The sequence below is a fragment of the Oryza glaberrima genome, chromosome 1 (assembly GCF_000147395.1).
Source record: "Oryza glaberrima chromosome 1, OglaRS2, whole genome shotgun sequence".
Taxonomy (NCBI): domain Eukaryota; kingdom Viridiplantae; phylum Streptophyta; class Magnoliopsida; order Poales; family Poaceae; genus Oryza; species Oryza glaberrima.
In genome coordinates, this window is record NC_068326.1 from 17,430,411 (window position 1) to 17,447,645 (window position 17,235).

At 44.1% G+C, this 17,235-nt stretch overlaps 2 protein-coding genes and 1 pseudogene across 2 annotated transcripts; 2 read left to right on the plus strand and 1 right to left on the minus strand.

The window, feature by feature from the left end:
- The first annotated feature begins 3,230 nt into the window (after nt 1-3,230).
- LOC127776102 (uncharacterized) lies at nt 3,231-4,034 on the plus strand (annotated as a pseudogene).
- A 5,176-nt stretch (nt 4,035-9,210) lies between these two features.
- LOC127763536 (transcription factor MYBS1) lies at nt 9,211-10,947 on the plus strand. Its single transcript, XM_052288273.1, has 2 exons — nt 9,211-9,844; nt 9,966-10,947. Exons 1-2 carry the CDS (start codon nt 9,375-9,377, stop codon nt 10,435-10,437), a joined length of 942 nt encoding a protein of 313 aa, XP_052144233.1. The 5' UTR covers nt 9,211-9,374; the 3' UTR covers nt 10,438-10,947.
- Nucleotides 10,948-15,262: 4,315 nt separating this feature from the next.
- LOC127776190 (uncharacterized) lies at nt 15,263-16,575 on the minus strand (the record flags this gene model as incomplete). Its single annotated transcript, XM_052302578.1, has 2 exons — nt 15,263-15,266; nt 16,028-16,575. Coding segments are annotated over 2 exons (552 nt in total), but the record flags the coding sequence as incomplete, so codon positions are not given.
- Between the last annotated feature and the right edge of the window lie 660 nt (nt 16,576-17,235).

Consider the following 17,235-nt stretch of genomic DNA (forward strand, 5'->3'; position numbering starts at 1 on the left):
CACCGGTAGATCTAATGAAGTTCTCTCCAGCAACTCCTTAATCTATATCTATATCTATAATAATACTTAAAAAATCGTAATGATGGCGGCGACTCCAACCTGACAGACATGTGGAATATGGATCGTTTGATCATCAAATCCAACGGTTTCGATCGACGGGCAGACATGCGCTTCTCTCCATATCTGCACAATTAGCCTCCTTCGCATCCAGCGACGCCTCCCATAGTCCCATCACATCACAACTCCCATTTGTGCACATGTCTGCGACTTCTCTCCCGTCCGCTCTCCAACATGCCTCCGCAATCCCCTTCGTCCTGATTTCGCCGGCAGCGACGTCTCCACCGCACTCTCAGTCCCTCGCAGCTCCTGTTCCCCCTTATCTCCATCTCCAATATCTCAATACCATCCCATATAATCATCAACTTTGTTGTGTAAGACATGATTGACAGATTTGATGATGTATCTCCACACACATACATACATGACGTGGATTAGAATTATTCCCAGCGTATAATTTCAAGTAATGAAAACAAACATTCAAAATTTCACTCAATAAAATTAAACAAATACAGCTGGCACGTCTTTTGAATACTAAAATTTCACATACATAACTATTATTGACTACATATCTTCATATCATATCTTACTATAAAATTAATATCCACTAACTTCTAAAGCTCAACATTCAAGTGTATCACATCATCACACCCACCAGCAAATATTTATCTAGAGTATTTTAAATATGATGCAAACATGACATATTATTTACATTTTTGTTGTATTTTTAGAACTCAATATGCAAGCAATGTCAAATCATTATCTTCGCATTATTTTTACATTATTTAAACATATACATAAATCATTTTCTATAATGTATAAAATGCATTCATCCATATATCCAGCAGCAAAGCGCGGGGTATCAACTAGTATATAAAACACGTAACAGGATGGTTAGAAATCACACAAATGCTCTAACCACACAAATGCGTGACTTTATAAGCTAGTAGATATTGAAACCAGAGAAAACACAAAAACAGGATAGAAATCCATGCGAAAAGATTGAAAACGTTGAAAATTTAGAGGAACATGTGTTTGGATGACTTGGAAAAATACAGAAATGTGGGGAAATTATTTCCTTTGCTTTTTCCAGCGACCAGTACCATGTAAAGGCTACTACGTACAGTGACTATGTCCATATGAATTTAAATCCTTCATTTATACTATTCATTTATCGTATGCTTTTCTTCTGTTCCAAAGGAGCTCATATTATTCTAGGAGAGAGAAAGAAAGATTGTGTATTGGGCTGTTCGAACGGATTCTAAACTATGAGGTTAGAACTCATGCTTATAATTCTCAAAAAAGAAGTGAAAGATAGGAAGGATTCGTATTTAATTTTTCCAACAAAGTAGAACAAACAAAAGGGCTATGTATAGAAAATAATACTATAGGGTGTAAATGGTTTAAAATAATAAAATCTTTTCTTCCAATCGAGATTTTTCTCCCCATCTATACTACTTAAAATATTAGTAGTGGTGGTATCCATTCACGCACCACCCCTATCGCTAACATCCGGATCTCACAATCTATACTATTACACCATATTTTAACAAGTCATCTCCTACTTCATTATTGGCTTCCCAAAATTCAAAATCATCTATTTGTTCAATAAAAAAATCATAGTATTACTTAGACTAAATAAGTGCTTCTTAATTGATTTAATTAGCTAGAAACTTAATATATTTGTTTTCCGTTGCAACGCACAGGTTCTAGGCTAGTAATGAGAAAATCTTTTACCATTGGCCAGTAAAACTCATGATGGGCAATTTTAAGGTTCAAGAAAAAAATATAGAGGTGCCTAAATTTTACGTTAAAATTTTTTATCTTGATATATTTATCAAATTTTTACACTAAAATACTAAAATATATGATACCTTCATGTATCTTTTGTATCTTTTTAAAATGATAAAATTACCCCATTCATGATAGCTCGAGGCAGACAGTAGAATTTGCATATGATCGATCAATAGATAGCACAGCAGTTGAGCAGTGTCGTTTGCAACTCTATCGATCGAGGAACCAGCCTGCCGGCCCAAAAGGAGACCGAAAAGGAAATTAAATCGTGATTTAATTGTGGCCAGTAAATCGCAGGAGAAAAACTGATCGATCTGAGCATGCATGCACATACGCACATATTTAATTTTTTTCAACAAAATAGTACAAACCAGATAGCTACATATAGAAAAATAATCCAATAGGATTTAAATGTATAAAATAATAAAATTTTGTTGTTCCAACCGAGATTTTCTTCCCTCATCATGAGAAAATGAAAATCATGCGAAGTGAGCGTAGGTGCTCGTATTCACAGCTAATTATTTTTTAAATGATAAGTAATATACCTGTCGAGCAAGACATCCGTGGTGAATTCATCAATCCCAAAATATGTCGGTGTGCGCGTGTGTATAAGTTCATAGTATGAGTGTCCGCGTAATGGACACTTGCAATTGAACTTTGTTTCTAAGGAAAATGAAAATGAAAATCATCTACCATAGGCATATTGTGAACGCCTTCGATCGAGGCAGACAGAGTACCATTTGCATATGATCGATCGGCAGACAACAGTCGAGCCCTGTCGCTATAACTACTTACGTGATCTGATCGAGGTGCCCAAGCAGACCGAAAAGGAAATCGAACCGCGATTTAATTGCGGCCAGTAAAATCGGTGGGGAAAAACCGATCGATCTGAGCATGCACATATGCAGTGCTCCCTCCGCACTATTAAAATCAATTTCTAACTATGAAAATCAATTCGTGATCAAAAATTTATTTTTTTTTATGAAATCTCGTCCAGAATTGCATGTACTAGAAGTTGATTTAAATCGGAGCAAACCTATCGAGGGGTGCAGTCACACTGGATCGTTTGTGCAGCAGGGTTAAGGAGAGGAGGCGTCGGCGTCACGGCGGACAGCGATGGGGTGCGGTGTCGCCGTCGATCGATGGACGATGGTGGATGGATGGATGGTTGGCGCGGCCGACCCACCGTCCCACTCCCACATGCCAGCCAGCGAGTGCTACCGTCCAAAAAGGGAAAGCCAGTGGAGCCAATCAACGGCCGCGCCCGCGGATTGCGTTCCCCCGGGCAATGAGAAATGGAGAATCGCCCACGTTTGCCTTCTACTGTACGTCACTCCGTACTCCTCTCTTCCTGCCTGCCTACTCTCTCCTTGTTGTCCATGGCTCCATGCCTGTGCAGCAAGGCCATTCAACAGTGCGGTGAGTTGGATCGGTGCTCCACAGTGCCAGCTCAATAAAACGCAGACGTGGAGGGTATCGCGGCGCCCCTACAAAGCACCTCGCCCCCACGCAGAGCGCCGCACTTCCTCCTCTCGGCGAGTCCGCGCGCGCCGTCACGAGGTGAAGTTCCGCGCGCTGAGGAGCGAGTGTCCTAGACGCGCGCGTGCCCTCACGGCGGACGGAAGGTGGAATCCCGGATTCGCCCTCCAAAATCGCCCTACCGCCACAACTATTTGGTCGACGCTTGCCCTATTCCGTCATTGCCACGCTCGATTTCTCCCTCGGATTCATAGGTAGGTCTCTCTCCGGCCTCACCATCGCCACCCTGAAGTCCCAATCCATGGCGGCCTCTCCATCGCCTCCCATGCTTGCTGCATTCATTGTTCAAGAATCAAACAAATCCATTGCAAGCTCAAGAATTTGTAGCCCAAAACTACATTCACGCAATCATCAAGAAAATAATCTACAAACCAATCCGAACCGTACGCAAGAACTCCCCGTCAACTCCGGTCAATCCTTGGTTGACGAACTCGAGAACCAAGGAGAAAACAAGAAGCAAGAACCCCAGAAACCCAAGAACACACCCAGCGAAAAGTTCGCCCCTCCATGTGGATTCAAGAACCAAGAACCCCAAAAAGTAGCACCCGGCGGCGGGGCGGCGGCGAGCTCGCTATCGCCTCGGGAGGAGGTGGGGGGGGATAGGGAGGCGGAGGCATGTGTCCCCTCCTGATGACCGGAGTTAACGGGAGACCGCGCCGCTGCCCCCCGAAGCCCACCGCCGCGGACTTCATGCCTCCCGCCGCCGCGCCAGCCGCTCCCCTCGGGGATGCCTCCTGCCGCCTCGCTAGCCACCGCCGCCGGGGACACATCCGGCCGCCGTGCCAGCCACCGCCGCCTGGGACGCCTCCGGCTGCCGTGCCAGCCGCCGCCGCGAGGGGTTGGAGAGAGCGAAGCGGTCGAGGGCTAGGCATCCGCCTGCGTGCTGGGTTGGAGAGAAGGGTAGGTGAGGAATAAATTTTGCTCCGCTACCCGTGTCCAAAAGCATGGGGTCACGCCCACTGTGGGCTTCGTTTCCTTCATCAGTGTCTCCATCCAACTAAGCCACACATATATTGGTGCTTGCACTGTAGGGTGAGTGTCTTTGAGCTAATTTTTTGGGCTAGGGGTACGGGCCCCATAGCTTGCACGAATATTCATGGGGCACCTAACCTAGCTTTGACGTCTCTAAAATCTTCTTTTTTAAGGCAAAACGGTACGAGATTGCGTCTTTTCATTGAATATAGCATGAGAAAAATATAACCCTAAGGGTAAGAAAAGAAGAAAAGCTCTATACACTATACAGAGTAGGGCAAAAAAATCACGTAAGCGTTTTGCTCCTGCCATCGCCCATGTCCGTGTAAAATCAAAGTGTGTTTGATTCTTATTCTGTGATGAACAATTGGCATATGAAATTATTGGTTTTGATATTTGGAGATTATTGGCGAGTGGTTTTGGAGATGATTGGATTTTCAGGTGATATACAGGTGCTGCTGTTTTGTCTGGTCCAGTCAGACCGATCAGGTGTTGCCGGTCAGACCGGCGCTATGTGAGCGGTCAGACCAGCCAGCCCACAGTCTGACCGGTGACTCTGTGTTGGTTTTGGTTTCGGGTTGTTTCATTGGATATCCGTGATTAATATGTGTTTATGGCTTCTAGATGGATACTATGCGTATGTAATACTGTTGTTTGCTAACAATGAGTCAAGTTGGAGATAGCTTAGTCTCGGAATATGATTTCTTTGTTTGATTCATGTGTAGGTGTCTTGATGCCTCAGGAGAGTATTGCCGGTGATGGATCGGGAGTCGACTTGGAGATAAGGCAACGTCCGGATGGTCAGATATCATGCGGGATATTTAGGCTAAAGATCAATGCACGTGATTGATGAAGATTCCATATGACATACGATGGAGATATTGGGTGTGTATAGGATGTGAAGTCGAATTTGGAATGAGTCCAAATTTGGTACAATTGGAGTTTGTAAAGTTGGTTTCTTGTACGGGAAGGTTTCCTAGGTGGATTAGGACTTCTTGTATGAGTTTGGTTTGTGGCTTTAGGCTGCCTACCTCATGTATAAATAGAGAGGGAGGGTGAGGCCTCCCGGTATCGCTTTTAAGAGCATAGAGTTGAGAGTTGAGTTAGGGTTTCGAGTGTAGTCGAAATTTTCGTGAGGAGTGCTGTTGTTGCACTTTGTAAACACAGAGAGAAGTAATAAAGTTGTCATCTACATTAAGAGTTCTTCGATTTGTGTTTGCTCGGGTTCAGCGGTCTAACTGGCGAGACACCGGCGGTCAGACCGGCGGCACTGCGGCGGTCAGATCGGCAGGTCAGCGGTGGTCAGACCGGCGGGTCAGCGGTGGTCAGACCGGCGACAGCGACAGGAGGCAGAGGTGATTCCAGGGCAGTCAGACCGGGCGATCTACACCAGTCAGAACGACGGCACAGGCGCGGTCAGACCGGCGGATCAACCTCAGTCAGACCGATCTACATCGATTTGAGGATAACTTTTAATTCCGCTAAAAGTTTGGGTTTTTAGGTACACCAATCATTCACCCCCCTCAGGTTGGCTTAGTTCTTTCTATTCGATCCTACAGTCCGCACTCCATCCTTGATTTTGGTGAAAAGGAATAATGACGTGGTCTCATTATGCTCAAAAATTCATTGGTTCCTCTCCTTCTAGATCTCCCAGACGACAAGGAGAATGAGGGTGCGCAATCCCTTTTTAGAACTCCTACCATGTTTGCTAGAGCCTCCCACCAATCTTTTGTCGCCTGTGTCGCCTCCCATTGTCCAGGATCAAGCTATTGGTAAGCCACCCAGGCAACTACTAGGTTTCAAATTCTTTTCGTGTATCTGCAGCTGACAACGAGATGTATAACTGTTTCGCCTTCTCTATAGTAGATGGGGCAGATCCCATTATTTTGTCATGCTCTAGTCGCCAACCGGTCGGAGAACCAGACCCTGTTTTGGATGACTGGCTATACGTGGAATTTGCATTTTTCCCGGCACCCAAACTTTCCAAATGAGCGAATCGAAGACCGTGTTTGACGCCCCAAGGCACTTTGCCTGGTAAGCCCACCATGTTGGTGTCTTTGAAGTCTGAAATATAAGGGACTCATTTTTTTCGCTTATGCTTATACTTATCAGCCAAAATTTCAATTTTCAACTTTAAATTTGGAGTTGATTTTGAGATTTTTGGCATCGAAATTTATTTTTCAGCCTTTACTTTTAGATCGCTAAGAACATGTATACAAAAGTTATATTCATAAATTACTTTTCATTTGTAAATATGCTGTTTGGCTTATTTCACGAATAAGCGAAACAGTGAGGCTGTAAGCTTATCTGAATCTTATAGTGTGCACTTTGCAGTGTTCTTAGGCCTTTTAGCTTGTTCCATCCATGCTGTCTGGAAGATCATGCATTCATTTCTTCAGTGTACAACTGCCATGATATTCGATCCCCATCTCTGTTTCTGATCCTGATCTTGTCTTCTTGCTTCCTTTGGTACTTGCCTCGCATTCCTCACACAAGGAGCACGAAATATATATACAGGTCAGAAAGCATTCCGAAAGATCGCAAGATACAGTTAATTAAGAAAGCATTCCATAAGCAATCCGCACAGGAGAGATTAGTCACTCATAACAGAATAACCTACTGACCCATATTTTCTGTAAAATGTTCAGAGCATGTAACTGAACCTAAAAAGGAAGCACCATTGCAGCAAGAGAAACACTTGTAACAAATATGTATAATCCACTACTACGATTGTGTCACATTTGTCCAGACACACCATCCTAAGGAGTGTCCAAATCACTGAAATTTCACCATTTCTCAAGTATCTGAAGCCAGTGGACACTGCTGCAGCTAGCTAAGTAGAGAATGAGAGAATACGGGACGAAGGTGACGCTATCGCCGTATCGGCGGCAAAATCATGTCACCTCACGGATGATCCCAAAGGGGCTAGTAGTCCGCAGCTTGCAATCGTTGGCTTCAGATTTAATCATTTGATTCCTCTTCTTTATTTTTTTTTCCTTCCTTTTTTTTTCCTCTTTCTCGTGTGTCCATTGCCCATGACAAGGATGGTAGATTGGAACCTTGCGTGCCTATCCTTATCAAAGTAACTTTTGTGATGCTGCTGCTGGTTTTGTAAATTATTTTCTTCCTCGAAGTTTTAATTTTTGTTTCTCTTCTGCAGAGTAAATTTCGAGGTGTTTTTGTGGTACGTTGTTGATGCCTGGCGCTGTCTCTGCGTCGAACCGATTTTGCCATCGGTTGTTCCACTCGTACGTCCATTTCACAATGTTTCACTGTGCATGTCTCTCTCACCGGTGTACACCTACGGAGTAGTAAGAAGTTACTACAGTACAACATTTTTGTTAGCTATTTCATAATGTTGGTGACGTTTTTAAAAGATCTGCTACAAGAACTAAATTTTTATTACTAAGCTCTTGTTATTAACAATGATGTTAACCATTTAGTTTAAGGTTCTCATATGGTTGATTATAAGTCATAATAATAATATTTTTACCGACCGGTACCGTTTTCAAAATTTAGTTTTTCGGATTACTGTCAGAGCCTGTTCACTTTGATGCCAAAAAACAACCTTACCAAATTTTGGCATAGCCAAAGTAGTTACCAAAATTTTGGTAACTTACCAAAATTTTGGCAGGATTTCTTTTATAGTTACCAAAATTTGGCAGGAAACTAAGGGCCATTTTGGTTTGGTGCCAATTCTTGCCCTACCAATTCTTTGGTAGTTTTGAATAGTGCATGTTAGCATTTTGGATTGGAACCAATTTTTGCCAAATCAATAGAGTGGAGCCAAATCTATACTATCAAAAATTTAGTAGTACCAAAATTTGCCCAAGGTTTGGTACTACCAATATTTTGGTAGGGTTTCAAACCAAACATATTTAGCCTAAATGTAGCCATTTTTTAGCAATTTTACCAAAACTTGATAAGGTTGAAAATGGCATCAAAGTGAACAGGCCCTCAGTGTCATTGAAGTTGACACTAAATAGTTCAATTCATAAATATGAAAAATTTCCTATTGTTTCTACTTGTTTTAAAAAATAATAAAATAATAATATCGTTTCCGATCATTTCCGACCGTTTTCATCCTGATCTGAACATGCCGATTGAAGCTTTGGAAGCCGTCCATGATGATTAGAATGGGTGCTCTTCCGCTACTTGTTCCGGATTATATCCCTCTCATGTCCTCTTTCAATTATATAATATGTTACTTTTGATCACAATTTTTTATACATTGCGTACTTAAAAAAATATAATATGAATACTAAAACTTACAATATAATTCAATGTATAATTACAATGTAAGTATAAGTAATTTATGGTGTAAAAACTATCTGATTATTTTTTATAAGTAGTAAATATGACGTCGATTCCTGACTAAAAATCTTTAAAAAAACTAAAATATAAATATTCTAGCTACGAACCAGAGCATTTTATATCTTCAAATGGAGTTGTTTCGTAACACCTCAAAAACTATAAATTTCAAATGTTGACATTTTTTTGGGACATTTCGAGACATTTTTTTTTCAATTAATATCGCATCTGCTTTTGTAGTTTCACTAGTGCATTGACGAATTGGTTAATCAAGTCACCTCTTGATCACAGTAAGATGTGTCACTTCCCAGGTTGGGACCTCGTTCACGCACGAAAAATAGCGCCTAAATTACCAAGTCAACTTTTTTAAAAAAAAATTGTCCAAATATTTTAAAAATTAGAAGTACCATTCCCTGTGCAGCAAAACCGAGGAGGTAGAGAGAAAAACAAAATGATGGCCTCAAAATTTACAGGATTACGACTAAATCCAGCCGCAAAACCAATACTAACCACCAGTACATATATCGTTTCATTTGCGCCCTACCACTCTTGTGGATAAGGCTCCCTCCCGCCATTCTTAATTACTATACTTATCGTACGCCGCCGCACGCCGCCGCCGTCGCCGTCGCCGGCCGCCGCACGTCTCACCGCCGCGCGCCGGCCCAGGGAGGAGGAGGCGAGAGTGCGAGACCCACCACCCGATGACCTCCCAGGCGGCGACGACGACGACCACGGCGGCGACGACGACGACCACGGCGGCGGCGGCGGCGGCGTGGACCAGGGAGGACGACAAGGCGTTCGAGAACGCGCTCGCGGCGTGCGCGGCGCCGCCGCCCGCGGACGGAGGCGCGCCCGACGACGACTGGTTCGCCGCGCTCGCCGCGAGAGTGCCCGGGGCGAGGTCGGCGGAGGAGGTGCGGAGGCACTACGAGGCGCTGGTGGAGGACGTCGCGGCCATCGACGCGGGCCGCGTCCCGCTCCCGCGCTACGCCGGGGAGGAGTCCGCGGCGCCGCCCGACGGAGCCGGAGCCGCCGCCGCCGCGTCCAAGGACGGCGGACACCGGCGCGACGAGCGCAAGGGCGGCGGCGGCGGGTACGACGGCGGCAAGAGCTGCTCCAAGGCGGAGCAGGAGAGGCGCAAGGGCATCCCATGGACGGAGGAAGAGCACAGGTACGCGCGATTCCGGAAATCAAGACGAGCAGCTGTTGTTGTTCGTCTTCTTCCTCGGAACAGCTCGATTGCGAATCCATGGCGGCGACGTGACTCGATTGCGATTGGATTGTGCGCGCAGGCTGTTCTTGCTGGGGCTGGACAAGTTCGGCAAGGGGGACTGGCGGAGCATCTCGCGCAACTTCGTCATCTCGCGGACGCCGACGCAGGTGGCGAGCCACGCGCAGAAGTACTTCATCCGCCTCAACTCCATGAACCGCGACCGCCGCCGCTCCAGCATCCACGACATCACCAGCGTCACCGCCGGCGATCAGGTCGCCGCGCAGCAGGGCGCCCCGATCACCGGCCACCAGGCCACGGGCAACCCCGCGGCGGCGGCGCTGGGCCCGCCGGGCATGAAGCACCACCACCACCACCACCCGGGCGGCGCGCCGCCGCCCATGCCCATGTACAGCGCCGCGCCCATGGGCCACCCCGTCGCCGGCCACATGGTGCCCGCCGCCGTCGGCACGCCGGTGATGTTCCCGCCGGGCCATGCGCCGTACGTCGTGCCCGTCGGCTACCCGGCGCCACCGGCCAAGATGCACCAATGACGCGCCATGGACGGACATGAGCAGCATTTCTTCCTCCTCCTTTCTTGATGTGAATCTTGATTTGTTCTTTGTGTAGTCGCCGGCTCATCGTCCCTGATCATCTTGTTCTTCTCACAATCTCACTAATGTAAACATACATAGATCAGATGCCAAGAGTGCAGGGATTGGGGATTAAAGGCGAATAAGTAAAGTATTTTGCTGACTGTTTGCAAGTGATCATCACGTACACCCGGTGAAAGCTTAGCTCCAAATGTGGATGTAATTAGCAGCGGCCTTCCGTACGTGGTGGCGCCGATCGATGATCTTGCAGGGGTTGCAATTAGGGATTGATTTCCATTTTGCTGATGTAAATTTGCCTACTGTCTCATTGGACCAAAACATATATTGATCTCTCTCTCTCTCTCTCTCTCTCTCTCTCTCTCTCTCTCTCTCTCTCTCTCTCTCTCTCTCTCTCTCTCTCTCTCTGCCATATATATATCAGTGTTGATGAATGGATTGGTGTTTTCCTCATGTTCATCCTCTCCTCTTCTATTATTGGATTAACGTTTTGTGTTCTGGAGCATCTCATACTTTCAGAGAGGCGACGTGGGTTCAATCTAAAATGTAATATTATGTATTCTCGTGTTTCCATTTAAATTCCTTTGTGTCTCATTTTGGAGCTGATGACATTACAGTGCGTGCTTGCTTGCTTCTTGAGTATATGTTTCAAGCTTCAGTTTTTCAAAGAACTGAAATGAGGAGGCTCCCAATGCAGACATTGGGTGGTGCATAAGGACGAACCAGAGGCGTTCCAAATGGTCTGAAACTCTAGAATACCAGGTGATCCCTCGTGTTTTGATGCAGGATTTATAAATGAGTATATGTTAAATATTGTAGAAATGATGAAGATTGAAATATTGTAAAAATAGTGTGAGAAAGATAATTTAATATATTTGTTTGTTCATCTTTATATAATATTATATAATGTGTCATATTTGTATGGGATTTAAAAGGGTTTAGAATAGTAATTGCTAGTGGGTGGTGATATGATATATTTGCATATTGAGTTTTAGCTTCTAATAATTATTAGTGGGTACCAACTAAATATAAAGTATAGATTGGAGAAGCATTTCATCTGAGCCTCCAGGTATTACAAAAGAATAGGAATTGGAGGTCTCCATTTTACAGAATTCTGCATACGGCATGGGCTGGATTTTTAATAACCTGCACCACTAAAACTTCAACTTTCACTGTCGAACCTTCAAAATGGTTGAAAAAGACCCCTTTTCCCTGAAACCGCCATGGTGTTTGCTCAAATGCTGACCTGGCCTTTTCTTTTTCCTGGCTGCACTTAAAATACCATGCATGCTAACGATTTTTTTTAAAACATAGGGAGGTCACTAATTAGGATTGACTGAAATGCTATGTCAAGTTTTAGACGGTCTTGGAGTAGTTGCAAGTTAAAAATCGAACTTCGTGATAGTTTGAGGTTGGGAACAAACTTCTTTTTTCCATTAAATTCAACGTGACATGTTGGGAAATGTAGGACTTGTTCCCTTTATAGCTATTTTCAGCATTTCCAAAATTTGGGATTGCCAAAATTTTGGTAAGTTCGTAACATTACCAAGTTTTAATAGGATAGGCTAACTATGATGTTATCAATTCTCTTGCCAAATATTTAATAACAAACTAAATGTTAACATTTATCAATTTTATCAAACAATATTATGGTTTAAAATGACTGAATACGCCTGTAGCCGCTTTTGAGGTGAAGTTGCTTATTTGTTTAGTGGAAGCCTTCAAGCTCCCCCAATATAATGAAGACACGTGTAGAACTGGTCATCCATGTTCAAGGATGTTATGCCTATTGTCGGTGATAAGTGTCCCCGAAGGATGTCGTCGCTATCTATCTCGTGAGTGCCGAGCTATATATTTGCTCCATCTGTCCCATAAAAACTATCTTAGTATCGAATATAATATATCTCTTTGCTATGAATCAAGTTAAACCTCAGTCCAGGTTTATAGTAAGGGCACCTTTGAATCACAGGAATAAAAAAAGGAGGAATATGAAAACCATAGAATTCTGATATGAATAGAAGTGTGAAATAGATAAATACAAAACATAACAAAAATATAGGGATGACCGTTTGATTGGGTCGCAGAAAAAAACTTAGAAATTTGAGTAGAGATAAAGACTCAAAAGATTCTTTCCATGAGATTCTACCTCATGTTAAATTTTCTTCAAAACTTGCAAAGAAAGAGACATTCCATAGGAATTTCATAGGATTCCATAGGATTCATTCCTTTGATTAGGACCACGTTGAATCGCAGGATTGAAAAAACGGAGGAATAGGAAAAACATAGGATTCAAACAGGAATGCAAGTGTAAAACATAGGAAACACACATGAATGACCGTTTGATTGGATCACAGGAAAAACACAGGAATCGGATGAAAGAGATAGACTCAGAGGAAATTTTTCATAGGAAAGCTTCATATCCCTATGTTTTCTCCAAAATCTATATGCAATGAGCCATTCCATAGAAATTTCATAGGATTTGGAAAGTTTTAATCCTTTGAATCAAATAGCCACATAGGAAAATTTTCTATAGGATCCTAATCCTATAAATTCCTATATAAAATCCTTTGATTTAAAGGGGATATGATTTTTTTCTTATATGGGCCCCTTTGAATCAAAGGGGGTCGAATGTATCTGATACTAGGTTAATTTTTTATGGGACGGAGGGAGTACGAAAGCTTCATATCCATTATATATAGGTTCCACAAGCATCAAGTACAATTTTGTAAGGTTCTATATTTTATAAGTAGAATTAGAATTGATATAGGAGTACACATTATATCTTGTACATGAGTACCTTTATGAGATCTCCGAGGAGATACCAAAACACACCATGGCTTTTAGTATTAATTTATGAAACCAATTAGTAGCAGCTTAACACTAAAAAAGGTACCAACAGGTCCTAAAAAATTAAGTGGTATATCTCAGTAATTTCTCAAACTTCTTATTTTCTTTAACCTTTTTGTTTTAATTTTAGAAATAAACTCTCCTAAAACTTATTTCTGAATCTGAATCTTTTAGGCACACCAATCACACTGGCGCAACAAAACAAACATGAACCCATAAAAGATGAGTACCATGAAACAGTAATATACGCAATTCCGTTTGGTGATTAGTGAAAGAGATCGTGAAGACATCTGTCAGTTGGGAAAATGCCTACTTGATTCCCCTCCCGAACTAGTAAATGCAAAAAAAAAAAAAGAAAAATTGCCATTATCGTTGAAATCACATACAGTTAGAAAATATGCATGATTCAATGCATGGTTAAACAGGATCAGGATCATGAAGTCTACGGTAGCCAGCCGCCACAAGAGCCGGCTATCGCGCCGCAACGAGATCCCACACACCCCTGACGGCCGCAATGAGTAACCCTAGGTTCTTGCCAGGGTCACTCGTCGTGTGATCACCGGTACCTTAGGTGGCTCACACTTCATCGGCGTCGTCGTGGGATCACGTCGCTGGCTTGCTCCTCACTGTGCGTTCAAGGAGACGAGATGAGCATCGCTCGATGGGTCATTGTGGAGAGCTTGACGTACGGGTTTGCTGACACGATAAGATAGTGCTGTCACCAACATCATTGTGGAGCTAGTGGTTGCCGTCACCAGATTTGAGGGAGAAACTATTACAGTATTGGGGGGAGGGGGAGAGGGACCCTCTATTTCTCTGCCCTCTTTTCTATCTGATACGGGGGATGGCCTGACCTTCTCGACGTGGGGATCTAAAACACCAAGCAGCTGATGAAATGGATGAACAACACGCAAACAACATAGCACACGTTTCATCTGGCCATCACAAAACCACAAGATGCGGAAGATAACTATGGAACCCTCAATCCCAGTGGAAAGCAAGCACAATCTTAATGGGATCACCCTATTCCTCTCTATGTGGTTGTGCCAAATCATAGGAAGAACGGGTAGCGAGACACTCACCTGGTTGTAGCTACTACTTATATATAGCAATCCTAAGATCTCTAAACAAGAAACAAACTTGTTACATGACTTGGATATATATGAAGAAAGAAACTTTTGCTACAACAACCGTCGGCTAGTTTGGTAGATTGTGGATAAACCACGAAGAATTTGAGGGTGGTACCAAAACCTTGATGTGGACCATTAAATTAGCTTTCCAACAAGTACTCAAACGTTCAGAATGGAGTATGTATGCGAGGACTGTCCAGGATGTCCAACCCAAATCCGAACTGAATAAAACCTCCTTATCTTTAAATTTCTCATTTGTAAATAATTCAATCCGTGTAGATGAGATAATTGCTGACTTATGAAGAGTCTTGGAATAGATGTAAATCATCCAATCATATCGTAGAACCCACAAACTTTGCAAACATAGCAATTTTCGTGCGTCATTTTTACGGTATGTGTAACCTTCAATAAAACTGCCACTACTTTTGATTGGAACAATTCAAATCATGTACTGCTTGAACCGTTGAACAAATTTGATAACCTTTCTAAATATGATATTTTAATATCTTGAATTCCTCTGTTTGATGCGCAAATCTTCAGACAATTAACAGCCAGTGACACCATATCCTCATCACTATCTCTCATTCAGATGCAATTCCCAATTTCAAATAGTTGTGTAGAGGAGGCGTGGGCTTTGGATTCAGTCTCCTTGATGATGCCAGCCAACGACATCGGTGCATGGATGGCCAACAATGGCGCGCGTGAGATTGGACGATCAAAAGACACGTCGCTGGGTAAAGCCAACGTGTATGCATTCCTTAGATTTTGCATAATTTTTATGATATTGCTAATTACCTGTAAAAAATGAGCGAATCCAAAATAGATCATTTATGGATAAACTTGTTACATTTATGTTACTAACTGTTTATAAAAACCAAAAAAGTAACGCAGACTACGATAAAAAAAAACACCTCAAATTCTTCCCGAAATTCAAACCTTTGTGTGCAACTAATATTCCCATTCCTAATGGACCCTCCGAGTCTCCGACCATTGGGCTTTACGGTCCATCATACACCATCACGTAAACTCTTTGGACTTTGCAAAAAGAAGAAGGAATTAAGTAACAGGCCAGGTAAAGGCCCATTTCCACAGTCCACAGCCCAAATCCTATCGCACCAACTGACGTGTGTCACGTAATAAAATAGCAAATTTTGCTACAGTACTCTGCTTATGTGTGGTTTTAGCTCCAGGGCACCATCCAAACTCACTTTTGGGGGAAAACACTCCATAAACATGGTAATTTGCCAGTGGACGCTGCGCCGATTAAAATAATACTTTCCGGTTGAAGAGGAGAGAGAAATTGCATGAAATGTCAAAAATGCCCTTGGGCCCACATGTCAGCTCTATCTCATATCTCTCTTCTCATCTCTCTCTATCCTCTCTCTCAGAGGCGCATGTGCGGCGTCGGTCGCGGCAGAGATGGTGAGGACGGCGGCCGGCAGAGTGGAGCAAGGTGGCAGCGGTGGCGACGGAGCGCAGCTGGCGGCCGAAGCTGGTGGTCGAGCGCGCGGTGGCCGGCGGAGTGGAGCGGGGAGGCGACGGCGGTGGACGAGCACGCAGCCGGCTGAGCGTTAGCGTTGGCCGAGCAGAGTGGCAACGGCGGCGAGTGAGTGGCCGCCATTGCCGGCGCGGTGGCCGGGCGCGCCTTTTGCATGACGGCGTTCCACATGGCATCCAAGTCGTCGTCGTCCCTGCCACTGTCGAGGGCGGTTGCTGCCACGCCCGGGAGCGGCAGCGAGAACTCCCGCTCGAGAACGGAGTGTTCCTGCGGCGGCGGTGCAAGGCTCTGCCTCGCGTCGGAGGTGTACGATGCGGCGGTGGACGCGTCCTCGTCGGACTCTGTGGTCACGCAGGACTCGCCGCCGTACACTGCCGCCGCGGTGTTGAACTCCTCCTTGGGCTTGACAACCAGCGACGGCGCATCCTCCGCCGCGGCGGGGAGGACCGCCGCCATCGGAACAGCCGGATGCAAGTGCGGGCATGGATCCTTGAGCTGCTGCTGCTGCGCTTGGAAGTGCTTGTGGTCGGAAAGCTTCCAGATGACGAGGATGATGAGGTGCATGGTGACGAACAGGTACGGCGGCACGAGCCACACCGCTCCACTCCGCCGCCGCCCTGCTCCACTCCGCCGGCCGCCGTCCTCGCCATCTCCGCCGCGACTGACTTCGCCTGTGCGCCTCTGAGAGAGAGTATAGAGAGAGATGAGAAGAGAGATAGGAGACAGAGCTGACATGTGGGCCCAAGGGTTTTTTGACATTTCGCGCGATTTCTCTCTCCTCTTCAACCGGAAAGTACTATTTTAATCGGCGCAGTGTCCACTAGCAAATTACCACGTTTATGGAGCGTTTTCCCCCAAAAGTGAGTTTGGGCAGTGTCCTAGGTTAAAACCACACATAAGCAGTGTCTTGTAGCAAAACTAAACACCCTCCCAAAAAGTGTCAGGGGGTGTAGATTTGTAAAACTTTAAAAAAGTATTTTTGTAATTTTTCTAATGAATCTTCATCTCTTCTCTATCTGTACTATTATAAAAAATTAAAGATGTTTTTGCGGGTATTTTAATACATCATCCGTGTATAAGTAGATTTTTAAGTTCGTTCGCTTTTAAAAATACATATCCGTATTTGAGTTAATTTTTAAGTTTATTCGCTTTTAAAAATATAGAAGGAGCTGTATAAGAAATCTCTTTAAAAAAACTCGTATTCTAATTTGGGATGATCGACAACGTTCCCACCCTAGCATTTTTTCCAGTAAAATGAAAAATTAA

Excerpts from the sequence above, each read along its gene's own strand:
- LOC127763536 (XM_052288273.1), top strand. The coding sequence starts at position 9,375 with ATGACCTCCCAGGCGGCGACGACGACGACCACGGCGGCGACGACGACG. Across the intron at positions 9,845-9,965 it reads TGGACGGAGGAAGAGCACAG|GCTGTTCTTGCTGGGGCTGG; the intron begins GTACGCGCGATT and ends TTGTGCGCGCAG.